The 12,397-nt window shown below is 37.3% G+C and overlaps 1 protein-coding gene across 3 annotated transcripts in view; it reads left to right on the top strand.

Moving 5' to 3' along the window:
• Positions 1 to 12,175, top strand: part of LOC116273453 (protein FAM214A-like) — a 34,016-nt gene extending 21,841 nt beyond the window's left edge. The window contains exons 9-11 of one of the 3 annotated variants that reach the window (XR_004181777.1): positions 4,987 to 5,150; positions 7,282 to 7,481; positions 11,183 to 12,175. Coding sequence is in view for 2 of the 3 variants with exons in the window: in XM_031662512.1 (XP_031518372.1) it covers positions 4,987 to 5,055; positions 7,282 to 7,481; positions 11,183 to 11,336 (423 nt within the window). In the remaining variant the exon portion in view is untranslated. The remainder of the gene's footprint in view (positions 1 to 4,986; positions 5,151 to 7,281; positions 7,482 to 11,182) is intronic. The other 2 variants (XM_031662512.1, XM_031662513.1) reach the window with 2 other exon arrangements.
• Positions 12,176 to 12,397: the final 222 nt, after the last annotated feature.

Below are 12,397 nucleotides of genomic sequence, written 5' to 3'. Positions count from 1 at the left end.
TCTCCAACCTTCTAGGTTTTCAAGGACATTAGTAACAATGACTTTTGTTATTAAATAAAAGCTGTAAAAAGGGACATCTATATAATTGAGAAACAACAGACAGGAAAGGAAGCTACTCTTAGGAACCTATATGTGACCTACTCATTATTGGCCCAGTTTCCTCAAGGAAAGCTTACTCCATTCTAAGGGTGAAGATTTTAGTCAAGAGCTTGATTAGTGTTTCACACTTTGATAGCAAAAGCATAGTGGTGTCTGCTTGTTTATTCAAAATTTTCTTTTCCCAACAACATTTACATCTGTGGGTCATAAGCGTGAAGATGCCCAGCATAGGTTATTATCGAATGAAGAGGCCCCCCTTCACAAACCTGCCCAGTTATTACATATGCTACCTGTTCATTTACCATAGAAAGATGTACCCACTTTCCCAGAATTATTTTGGAAAAAATAATTTTGGACAATTAATGAAATGGAAAGTACCACTGAGATAAGTTTAATACCAGAATAAATGCATATCATACTCAAATACTTACAATATGAGAGTATATCTACAGCCTGTTTGCCTTACCAGGACATCAAGAATCTCATCAGTTTCACACCTTTTATTGGCATGTAGTAATAGAGGATGGAAAGATAAGGTCTAAAATACTGTGATCTGGCCGTGTGCGGTGGCTCATGCCTGAATCCCAGCATTTTGGGAGGCTGAGGCGGGCAGATCACCTGAGGCTGGCAGATCACCTAAGGCCAAGAGTTCAAGACCAGCCTGGTCAACATGGTGAAACCCTGTCTCTACTAACAATACAAAAAATTAGCTGGGCATGGTGGCACACGCCTATAATCCCAGCTACTTGGGAGGCTAAGGCAGGAGAATAGCTTGAATCCAGGAGGCAGAGGTTGCAGTGAGCCGAGATCGCATCATTGCACTCCAGCCTGGGCTACAAGAGCAAAACTCTGTCTCAAAATAAATAAAATAAAATACTGTGATCTGTCATTAGTGAACAGAGTCCCTGTTGGCCATTAGGATGGCTTGGAAACAAGATAAAAGGGTAAACTGGCTGAAAATCAGCTCAAATAAATATCTTTGATGGAAATTAATGAGCAAAAGGTAATTTGAACTATGCTTTTAAAAAGCAAAACGCATTAATCTTTCACCTTAGTTGATGTCTAAAAAATGAAGGATTGAGAGATAAAAGATTTTATCACTCCAGAAAGTACTAGAGATGTACACACAGATGATTGCAGATCGTTGAATAGATATTGGCAAGGGTATGAATCAGGTTACTGAATTTAATCTATCCTTTTGAGAATCTCTGATTTTCTTTTCTCTGACAACATTCTTCAATCAACTATCCCGTTTATATTTTTCCTATGAAAAAATTAGAATATTTTCAAAAAATAGTCTGTATTTTTCTATTAAAAGTTTACTTATTAGGAATGCATTCTTTTTGCAAATGACCCAGTCCCAGTGTTTCCTGCTATGGATTAATTTTGTTCCTCAGGGAATATTCTCTATACTTTTGTAGTTGAGTCTGTTTTCAAAGAACTGATTATGTTTTGGTAAGACTATGCATATCACAGACCAGCAGGGCGAAGACATAAAACTCCTATTTGTTACTCTTATAATAACCTTGTTACTCTGATAATAATTTTGGGACCTCTTATCACAGATTATAGAAATGACTCACACGGGTAAAATTTTAGCACAGAAAATCCTATCTTTGTGGTATAGAGGTGGTATAGGATTTCTCATTAAATGATTCCTTAAAGACTAACTCAAAGCCATATAATATTATTCTCCGGTTGGGAGTTAGTGGTAAAAATGTTCTCCAAGTGTTATATGACAACACTTAGCTGTCTAGAAACTGTTGTATTGTGAAACCAGGCAGAAATATCTAAGGCAGGTGTGCCAGTGGCAAATTTATAATATGACTTTCATTATAATATTATCAGGGCCATGTATGATTTCCTTTCATTTGTAATTAACCAGATCAAGATACATTTCTTTCAGTTTTCCACTTATTTGTGCATATTTACTATTCCATAATAATTTGAGGAATTTTTGTATAAGATTTTGACCACATTTATTTTAACCCTACTATTCCATTTTAAAATCCCAGAAGAAAGGCCAGGCATGGTGGCTCACACCTGTAATCCCAGCACTTTGGGAGGCTGGGGCAGGCGGATGCCTTGAGGTCAGGAGTTCAAGACCAGCCTGGCCAACATGGTAAAACCCCATCTCTACTAAAAGCACAAAAATTAGCTGGGTGTGGTGGTGGGTGCCTGCAATACCAGCTACTCGGGAGGCTGAGGCACAAGAATCGCTTGAACCCAGGAGGCAGAGGTTGCACTAAGCCAAGATTGTGCCACTGCACTCCAGTCTTTATGACCGAATGAGGCTCCATCTCAAAAAAAAGAAAAACAAAAATGCCAGAAGAAAATGTGTTTTTCTCTTTTGTGTTAAATATGGTAACTTTTCGTAGGTATTAATATGCTGATCAGTTAAAATGATGAAATTATTACAATAATGATGAATAATAATAAAATTCCAAATAATTTCCCAGTCCCCTTCTAAAATTCCTAACTTGCCAATGCTACTAGTCTTAACATTGCTTACAAATTGTTTTAAATTGTTGCCTTAAACTTTATGGTTTTTTTCAAAAAGCTATTTTTTTAAATAAATTGATTTAGTTACTGTTACTGTGTTCTAAAAACTATTGGAATTGAATGTATTAAAGGAAACAAGCATAAACTTGGTAGTAGTTGCCTTACCACTTTTACTGTATGTATTTGGTGGGGAGGCCGATGGCTGTCAAGGAAGAACGGTAGTATATTACATGTAGTTATGTGATTTTAAAGATAGCTATTATTTAGGTATATTTTACTTTTTCTTTCTGAAACTAGGAAGAAGATGCATATAATATTCCATACCTTTTTCATGTAGAGTAAATAGCCACACTGTGCTCATTAAAAAAATGTGGTATACAGAGTACCTCATTAGGCATGTAGGGCAGATTGTAAGAGATAAATTGTTTAAGTTTCATTGCTGTTTTGGTTAGGGTTGCAGTTTGTTGATGTGCTTTTTTCATGCTTTAAATAACCACTTGACAAATCTGATTTGTCAAGAACCACGTATGTGTTAACCTTAATGTGTTAATTTAATAATCTGATGTCAAGTGTTGTTCACTTGACGTTGAGGAATCCATATGTCAGAATGTGGCTTTCCCTTTTACCTTTATCCACTCCTTTTTACTTCCTAACCCTGGAACCCAACAGAGAGATGTCACCTAATAGGACAGTCCTGTTTTATATTTGCTTTTACATAAGTTTGGCATGTACAATGTATAATAATGGAATCATGAAATGTAGAACATACAGTTCTCCTTAACTACCTTAACTGCTTGAAAGAAAAGTATTATCCCAGTTAACATAAATGCATCAGCATTCATTTTTTAAAGCTCTTAAGTATCACAGGCTGGGCACGGTGGGTCACGCCTGTAATCCTAGCACTTTGGGTGGCAGAGGCGGGTGGATCACCTGAGGTCAGGAGTTCAAGACCAGCCTGGACAACATTGTGGAACCCCCCCCCCCCAGCCGCTGCCATCTCTACTAAAAATACAAAAATTAGCTGGGTGTGATGGTGAGCGCCTGTAGTCCCAGCTACTTGGGCGGCTGAGACAGAAGAATCGCTTGAACCTGGGAGGCAAGGGTTGCAGTGAGCCAAGATCACACCACTGCACTCCAGCCTCGGTGACAGAGTGAGACAGCGTCTCAAAAAAAAAAAAAAAAAGTATCGCAATTACCACCAATAGTCATTTGGTTATCCTAGTTATTGATCATCCTGGTTATTGAGAAACTTTTACACATTCCGTTTGAACTTACCTTGTTTTAACAAATACGCTTTTACCCCATTGATTGGATTTTGCAGTAATGAGAACATCCTGAGAAAAACTACTTCAAATACTGGAGCAGGGCTCCCAAACCTTAATGTAAATTGATATCATCTGGAGAATCTTGTTAAAATGTATATTTGACTTCATAAGGTCTGGGAAGAGGCCAGACATTTCACAGTCCTAACGAGTTCACAGGTGATGCTGATGATGCTCATCTGAGGATTGTTCTTTGAGTACCAGAACAACTGGAGGACTCCTAATGTCCTCTTTTAGACTTCTCTAATGAAATGACCCTCATTTAGCTTTAACCTTGACTCAAATCAGCTCTCAATCCATTGTGTTCTGATTTAGAATCAATTTGGATTCTTAGATTCCTTAACAAGTAAATGACCAAACAAAAGCAAAATACCTTAATAATATCCAGATTAAAACACAACATGATATAAGGTTGTTTCTGAAGAAATATTTAATTTTAGGAAAGTGAGATTTTATAGCTTTACTATAGAACATTCCACAGCCTGAAAGTTATTGATTTAACTTTCATTTTCCACATTTTGTCTTAAACATCTCTTATCCCATAAAGTAGTACCAGGCAGGAACTACAGACTTCCAAATTCCTTTATTTTTTTTCTGTCTTTATTCGGAAATCCAGATATGTAACTTAACTCCCAGACGGAAGAATTGACTTTATTTTGGGCCAAGACTTACTTTCCTACACTTGTGACTTTTTACATGCCCAAAGACCAATAAATTACTTGCTTCTTCATTTCCCCTCTCCCTCAAGATACATGGAAAGGGTCCTGTTACCTTCCTTCATTTCCTTTTTAGTTAGGAACTCCTTACTTTTATTCCTATATCTTAATAGTAATTTTGAGTGCTGTGGCCATTGATGTTATATATTCTTTATAGTGACATCACCAGGAAGAACAGTAAAGTGTTTCCTTAGGGGTAGAAACATAGAATGTATCTCTATTAATTCAATATGAATGTTTTTCCATAGAAATAGAATTCTGAAATTTTAATAAATTACATGAGTTATTTTAGTCTTTTATGTACATATGCATCAGTTTGTACTCAATTTGTCTTCTTTTATTTAAAGGGTGTGATTACTTTAGAGTCCCTTGGTAAAAGGGGTTATCGAGTACCTCCTTCAGGAACAATACAAGTGGTATGTGTTTTATAGCCTACAATTGCAATAATCATTCTCTCACATACATATAGAACTTAGCCCTTTCTCCTGCTACTGCTGCTGCAACAACTTTGGTAAGTAACAGTGGGGCTGCAGCTTTGTTTGGAGTTTCCCTGCTCTGCCCCAGGAATGACCATTTGGGGACCTCCATAAAAGGAAAGCATTAATAAGCTAATCAAGGTGAATACTTAAGAAAAATAGCATATGACAGTTTGCATAACTTCAATAGGGCTCTTTTCAATATATTTAGAACCTAATATTACTGGTGCCTTCTTTTTAATAAATCAGATTGAAATGAACCTATTTAAAAGGAGACCCCAAATATTAGAATTGCTTTGGCAGGAAAACTTGGGAAACAAAATTATTTCTAATAATTTGTAAAATTGATTTAATGAGATGACCACACAAAGCAGAAATATAGTCTGACAGATGTCAGGGCAGAGAAGGCATCATTCCTTTTGGTGTAGGCATTGATCTCGTTTTGGCTCAGGAGAGTCCTCCTATCTCAGAACAGTCTTTCATCATCCCTGGTCTAGGGTTCTGAGAAGAATAATCTGATATTAAGGCCAGCTTGAAATTGAGTTCACTCTAGATCTGACCCAGCATAATCCTGCAAGCCCTCAAATCTATTATAGAGTTTGCAGACTGAAAGAGAGTCTAGCTAAGGTTTGCTCCTCATTCCCAGGATTTGATCTAATCCAGCAAGCCTTTTTATGACCTTTGACCTCAGTGTGTTCAGTACTTTGTCAGATCACTTTTACTCATCATCATTGTTCCAATACTGCAAGGAATCTGTACATTTGTTTATTTCCTATCACACAGGAATGAAACAGAACTATGTAATATGTGTACGTGTGTATATATATATACACATATATAGTAATACATATTTATATAAGTTTTGCTGAGGAGGAATTACCACAAGAATACCACAAGTAAACCGATTTCTTGAAGTAAAGGAGTGACAGTGTTCTCTTGCCTTTGGCTATGTAGCTCATGAGAAAGTGTGGGTCAGCAGAAAGCTAGCTGTCAGTTGTGATCATAGCGAAGCATAAACTCGGAGGTAACACATTCACCTCTTGTTTGGACACTGCCAACTTTAGTGGTTAATTATAAGTATGAAATGTGGGTATGTCTTCTATCCTGTGTACAGTTTAACTGCGTATAAACATGATTTGAACTCCTGGCTTATGAGGTGTGGTTGTTGAATGTATTAGCCTTAATCTTAAGACTCACTAGATTTCAAAAATTGGATTATGATATTGATATATTTCTCATTTTGATTCAGTGAGTGATGTCCAGTGCCACGGATGAGCTTCTGAAAGCATGGGTACCAAGTTACCTATTGATGTGTTGGTAATTTGGTTAAAGTCAGATCAGCAGCTTGGGGTTTTGTTTAAAAATGAGTACTTTAAAAATAATATTCCTTCAATTATTCATAACCAAGCAACAATTGAATTTAATTCAGTCGTCACCATGGATACATATTTTGGTCTATAATGATATTGAGGATTTTTTTTAAAGCTTAGTTTTGCTACAGATTTTGAAATGATTCCATGTATGAGTAAATGAAGTATTAAGCCTACTTTAGATCTAATATTAATAGATCTAGTGAGCTTTGTTTTCTAAACTTGGGGAAATGTTCAGATAGGAAAAAGTCTCTTCTTTGAGCACCTATTTTAAATTTTATAATAATCATATGTCCTTAAGACATCAAACATGCTAATTTTACTGAGCTTGTATTTTTATTTGAAATATTCTATTTGGTATTAAAATGTGAGAAAAATTAAAACTCAATTTTGAGAAGTTTGAAGTTGATACTCTTTAGCAAAGCTATTATGTTTGAAATAATTGAACTGGAATATTTTAACCCAATAAGGATGTATTTTGCTTAAGCTAGTAGAACTATTCCTTAAAGTTACTCCTCTGAACAAGGAGTAAAATTTATACATATGAAATTTGTGACTAAAGATTTTGATTTTTACTGGACCTTATATTATTGTAAAACAAAAAATTGAACCTTTTAAAAAATACTGAATATTATTTCATAAACTTTTGAAATTATGTTAATTTTAGTCCCTGAAACTGAATTATATTCAGTAGTATTACCTTGTTGTTTAAAATCTTGTTTGATTATTGGCACAATCATTCTGAGTCACAACAAATCACTATTTTTAAGGAATAATTTCTATATTGTTTCTTCAGACCTTATTTAATCCTAATAAGACTGTGGTGAAGATGTTTGTTGTGATATATGATTTACGAGATATGCCAGCCAATCATCAGACATTCCTACGACAAAGAACTTTTTCTGTACCTGTTAAACAAGAAGTGAAGAGAAGTGTTAATAAAGAGAACATCCGACACACAGAAGAACGGTTATTACGCTACCTCATACATCTGAGGTAATGCTTCAAATTAATATGAAAATGTTACTTTAGAACAACTCCGAAATTTTTAGTTTTTTTTTTTAAACTGTGACGCTAACTAGACCAGTGTCCCTTGGGACTTTGCTTAGCTTGGGGACTCTTGATGATGTGCCAAGATGCCGAAAGTACATGACGTACCTTCCTGTGGTTGTTATTACTTGTTGAATTAAGGACGTTTTCATTTATAGCTGTTTAATATAAAATATTTTATGCCAAAACAAATGCACCTGGGGCAATGAAACACATTTTCTAAATGAATACTATTTTAAAATATAATACGAGGGCCGGGTGCAGTGGCTCACACCTGTAATTCCAGCACTTTGGGAGGCCGAGATGGGCGGATCATCTTCAGGAGTTTGAGACCAGCCTGGCCAACATAGTGAAACCCTGTCTGTACTAAAAATACAGAAATTACCTGGGCGTGGGGGTGGGCTCCTGTAATCCCAGCTACTCAGGAGGCTGAGGCAAGAGAATCGCTTGAACCTGGGAGGTGGAGGTTGCAGTGAGCTAAGATCACACCACTGGACTCCATCCTGGGTGACAAGAGTGAGACTCCGTCTCAAAAAAAAAAAAAAAAAAAAAAAAGTAATGTGAGCCGTATAAATCATTCTATATTTTTCTTTTTCTTTTTTTTTTTTTTTTTTTTCCTGAGACGGAGTCTTACTCCATTGCCAGGCTGGAGTACAGTGGCGCAATCTTGGCTCACTGCAACCTCCGCCTCCTGGGTTCAAGTGATTCTCCTGCCTTAGTCTCCCGAGTAGCTGGGACTACAGGTGCCCACCACCACACTCAGCTAAATTTTTGTATTTTTAGTAGACACGGGGTTTCACTATGTTGGCCAGGATGGTCTCAATCTCTTGACATCATGATCCACCCGCCTCCGCCTCCCAAAGTGCTGGGATTACAGGTGTGAGTCACCACGCCCAGCCAAATCATTCTATATTTTTCAATAGCCATGTTTAAAAAGTAATAAACAGGTAAATTAATATGTTTTATTTAGCTCAACCTATCCAAATTTAGCTCAACCTATCCAAATTTTACCATTTGAATATATAACTGATATAAAAATTATCAATGAGATATTTAATATCACTAACTCCTTGAAATCAAGTATGTATTTTACACTTAAATTTGAGCTAGCTACATTTCAAATGCTCAATAAGCACATATGGCTAATGGCTACTGTATTGGAAAGAGAAGTTCTTAAACTCCATTCATTTCTTCAACTGATGTTTATGGGCCAGGCATGCTTCTAGACACTAGCAAAACAGCAGTGACAAAAATCTGCTCTCGTAGAGCTTATACTCTAGTCCTTCCATTATAAATATCTTTCCCTCTAACTTTTACTACCCAACTCATGGTTCAAGGTTGTGAGAAGCCACTTGTTTGCTCTTGAGGTCAAAGTTGTCAGTATACCAGGGTAAGGTTTTCAGCCCTGAAATCCTAGTTTAGCTCTCAGGATCAATGAGTGAATTGATTGGTTAAAAGAGGGCTCAGTAGACTTTTGCCTGTAACTCTGTTTCTAATAATTGTCTGATCCCTTCCATAGAAAGTCCTCAGTCACATCAGTGATGTTTATCTTAGACTAACTCCTTACAGTAAGGAGCGTTACTCATCAAGAGGAGTCAACTTTCATCTCAGGTCCAGGCAGAAGACTTCTTCAATCTGTTACTGCTGATGGTGACCACCTGCTATCTTTCTTTTTTTTTTTTTTTGAGACGGAGTCTCGCTCTGTCACCCAGGCTGGAGTGCAGTGGCCGGATCTCAGCTCACTGCAAGCTCCGCCTCCCGGGTTTATGCCATTCTCCTGCCTCAGCCTCCCGAGTAGCTGGGACTACAGGTGCCCGCCACCTCGCCCGGCTAGTTTTTTGTATTTTTTAGTAGAGACGGGGTTTCACCATGTTAGCCAGGATGGTCTCGATCTCCTGACCTCATGATCCGCCCGTCTCGGCCTCCCAAAGTGCTAGGATTACAGGCTTGAGCCACTGCGCCCGGCCCTATCTTTCTTTATATATGCCTTGCAGTGGTGATCTAGAGTGAAAAAGCAGCGAGCTGTACGCTCAGGTCCCATACATGAAAGTCTGTTAATTATTCTTCCCAAAGCACTATTTAATTAGTTCTTTCATCTCAGTCTTCTGCCTGTTGTTCTGTATGCAAAAGACATGTTCAGCCAGCATATTTAAACCAAACCTGATACTACCTGATGTAAGCCACATGAGAAATGTTACACAGATTGTGGGAATGAAAAATCTATGAAAAACAGACTTGGAAAACTTTTTTTAAAAGACATGGTATGGCCAGGCGCAATGGCTCACACCTATAATCCCAGCACTCTGGGAGGCCGAGGCAGGCGATCACCTGAGGTCAGGAGCTTAAGACCAACCTGGCCAACATGGTGAAACCCCATCTCTACTAAAAATACAAAAATTAGTCAGGTGTGGTGGTGGACGCCTGTAATCCTAGCTCCTCAGGAAGCTGAGGCAGGAGAATTACTTGAACCTGGGAGGCAGAAGTTGTAGTGAGCTGAGATCGCACCACTGCACTCCAGCCTGAGCAAAGGAGCAAGACTCTGTCTCATAAATGAATGAGTGAATAAATGAATGACATGGTATGAAATTGCAGACTATGAGAATACCTCCCAACCTAGAAAAAGATTCAACCCTCTCTGGTTAAACTTGCATTTGACACCATTCCTCTTGAAGTTTAACAACCATAGCTAATTGTAACCAATACTGGCCAGAGTAAAAATCAGCCACCTTAGCTTTTATAATCTCCACATAATGACAGGACATTTTAAAGAAACCTTTTTAGGGAAAACAGTATACTTCCCAAAGAATGTTCTCCTTCAGTTTGGGAAGGTGAAAAACTTCAGAGAGGAGGGAAGAGTAAGCCCAGTCAGAGCCAGTCTGCTTTAACATACAGAGCTGTAACCACTACATCTTTCAGCTAGTTCAGGAGTAAAATCCACAAACCCAGAGAGTATTTATGCTATGCCAAGGGAAAAACAAAGAGAAGTTAACACTACAGGGTATGTTTGTCTGTTTGGTAGGTAAGTTAATGTGAGTGAAGATTCCAAATCCCTGCACTGTATTACAGATATTGGCAGTGGATAGAAACAGTTTCATATACGGTTTTGATAGCCATTTTCATTTTACTGCTAACTTTTCTCTTGACTTTTGATGGTGGCTGGGTTTTACTTAGCCTAGCCACTGTTGATTACAGTTTTTTATCATCTGCCCCAAATTATGGGAGGCTAAGTTGTGTGAAATGGGTCTATGGAGCTAGAAGATGCCAGGGCTACAGAGCCCAAATGTAATGTTATTGAGTAATGTGAGTGAACTGCCATGTGAACCTGCAGATGAGGAAAGGTGCGTGTACTGTGGAGTCAGGGAGGAAAAGTAAGATTCTATTTGACACTCAAGATTTACAGGAAGAAGCATCTCAGGCATTGAGGGAAGGAAAAGGAGTATGAGGTATTTAGGGAATGGTAAGAGAGCACGTTTAAATAAAAGCATATGCTTTGGTCTTTAGAAAAGACCTTAAATATCATGTTAAAGAGTTAGTGTTGACCTAATATTGTAGCAAGATTAGTTCTTCCTGCTTTCAAATTTTAATTATTCTAGTTTATTTTAAAGACTCATTCTCTGAAATGTTTTATATTTTGTTTATTTGTTTAGGTTCCAGAGTTCTAAATCTGGAAAGATCTACCTCCATAGAGATGTACGGCTCCTGTTCTCTAGAAAGTCAATGGAGGTTGATAGCGGTGCTGCATATGAACTCAAATCTTACACTGAATCGCCAACAAACCCTCAGTTTTCACCAAGATGTTGATAAGGAGTGATGATTTAAAGTATTTACTCAGTACCCAAGTTTGCAAGTAAAAATTAGCATAGAATGGAGTGTACCAAATTAACAATCAGGAGAGTGGATCCTCTCCCGTTATCCTGGACCAGTTTTTATGAAAGGATTCCTGAAATGAAATCCATATATTCCATGTAGACTGGAAAAACTCATGTCCTAATACTTTTTGTACTGTTGAAACCACTTCATTGGACGTGTTGCAATAGCAAAACCCCCAGTTAGATTAGTGTTTACACATTTTATTTCTCAGTTATTTAATATTTAATGTTTTCCTTAATACTCAAGTGATGTTTGTCTCTAGTGTTCTAATGTAGCACAAATCCTATGTAAAATCATACTATGTATTTTTGACATTAATGTTGAAATCTGAAATATATGCACAAGTCTTTAATTTTGTGTGATGTGTTAAGTGCTGTTCATTTAAGTTATTGAAAATGAGAATAAAATGTTGAGCTTCTTTAAAATTAACACACTATGCAAGCATGTGTACTTCTTATATCTCTCATGTTTAGTTTTTATAACACCATATCCAGGTTGCTATCTCACACAGTAGCCCTTTAACGTATTGTATTAGCAGTGCAATGTGGACTAAGCTGCTTCACATTCCCTTTGCAAGTTCAGATCATCATGCCCATTCATAGCCAGGATTCCTTATCCCCCAAACAGTTCTATTTTTCCTTAATCACTACTATAGAGTCTTTACATTAAATTACTGTCCTATGCTAGATAATTTTCTCAAACTGTTAAAAGAATATGTACTTTGGAAACAAATTAGTATTTATATTGTAAATATATGCAAAAAAAACTAAGACACGTGTACTTGGCTTTTATTTGTAGGTGAGACATTTATGTGATTGAGTGAATTAGCCATTAGGCATTTTCATTCTAGCTCTACAGCTGCAAAGAGGAAGGGGGAAGATGTCTTGAGTGTTGTTCCCAGTTTATCACTAAGCACATCAGAAGTCTGTCTTCCAACACCCTTGGAAAAAACAGGGTGGTTTTTAGATGTTCGTGCTCAGACAGTGGGCAAC

This window comes from Papio anubis, unplaced genomic scaffold (assembly GCF_008728515.1).
Source record: "Papio anubis isolate 15944 unplaced genomic scaffold, Panubis1.0 scaffold71, whole genome shotgun sequence".
NCBI lineage: Eukaryota > Metazoa > Chordata > Mammalia > Primates > Cercopithecidae > Papio > Papio anubis.
This window is presented reverse-complemented; position numbering and strand designations above follow the sequence as displayed.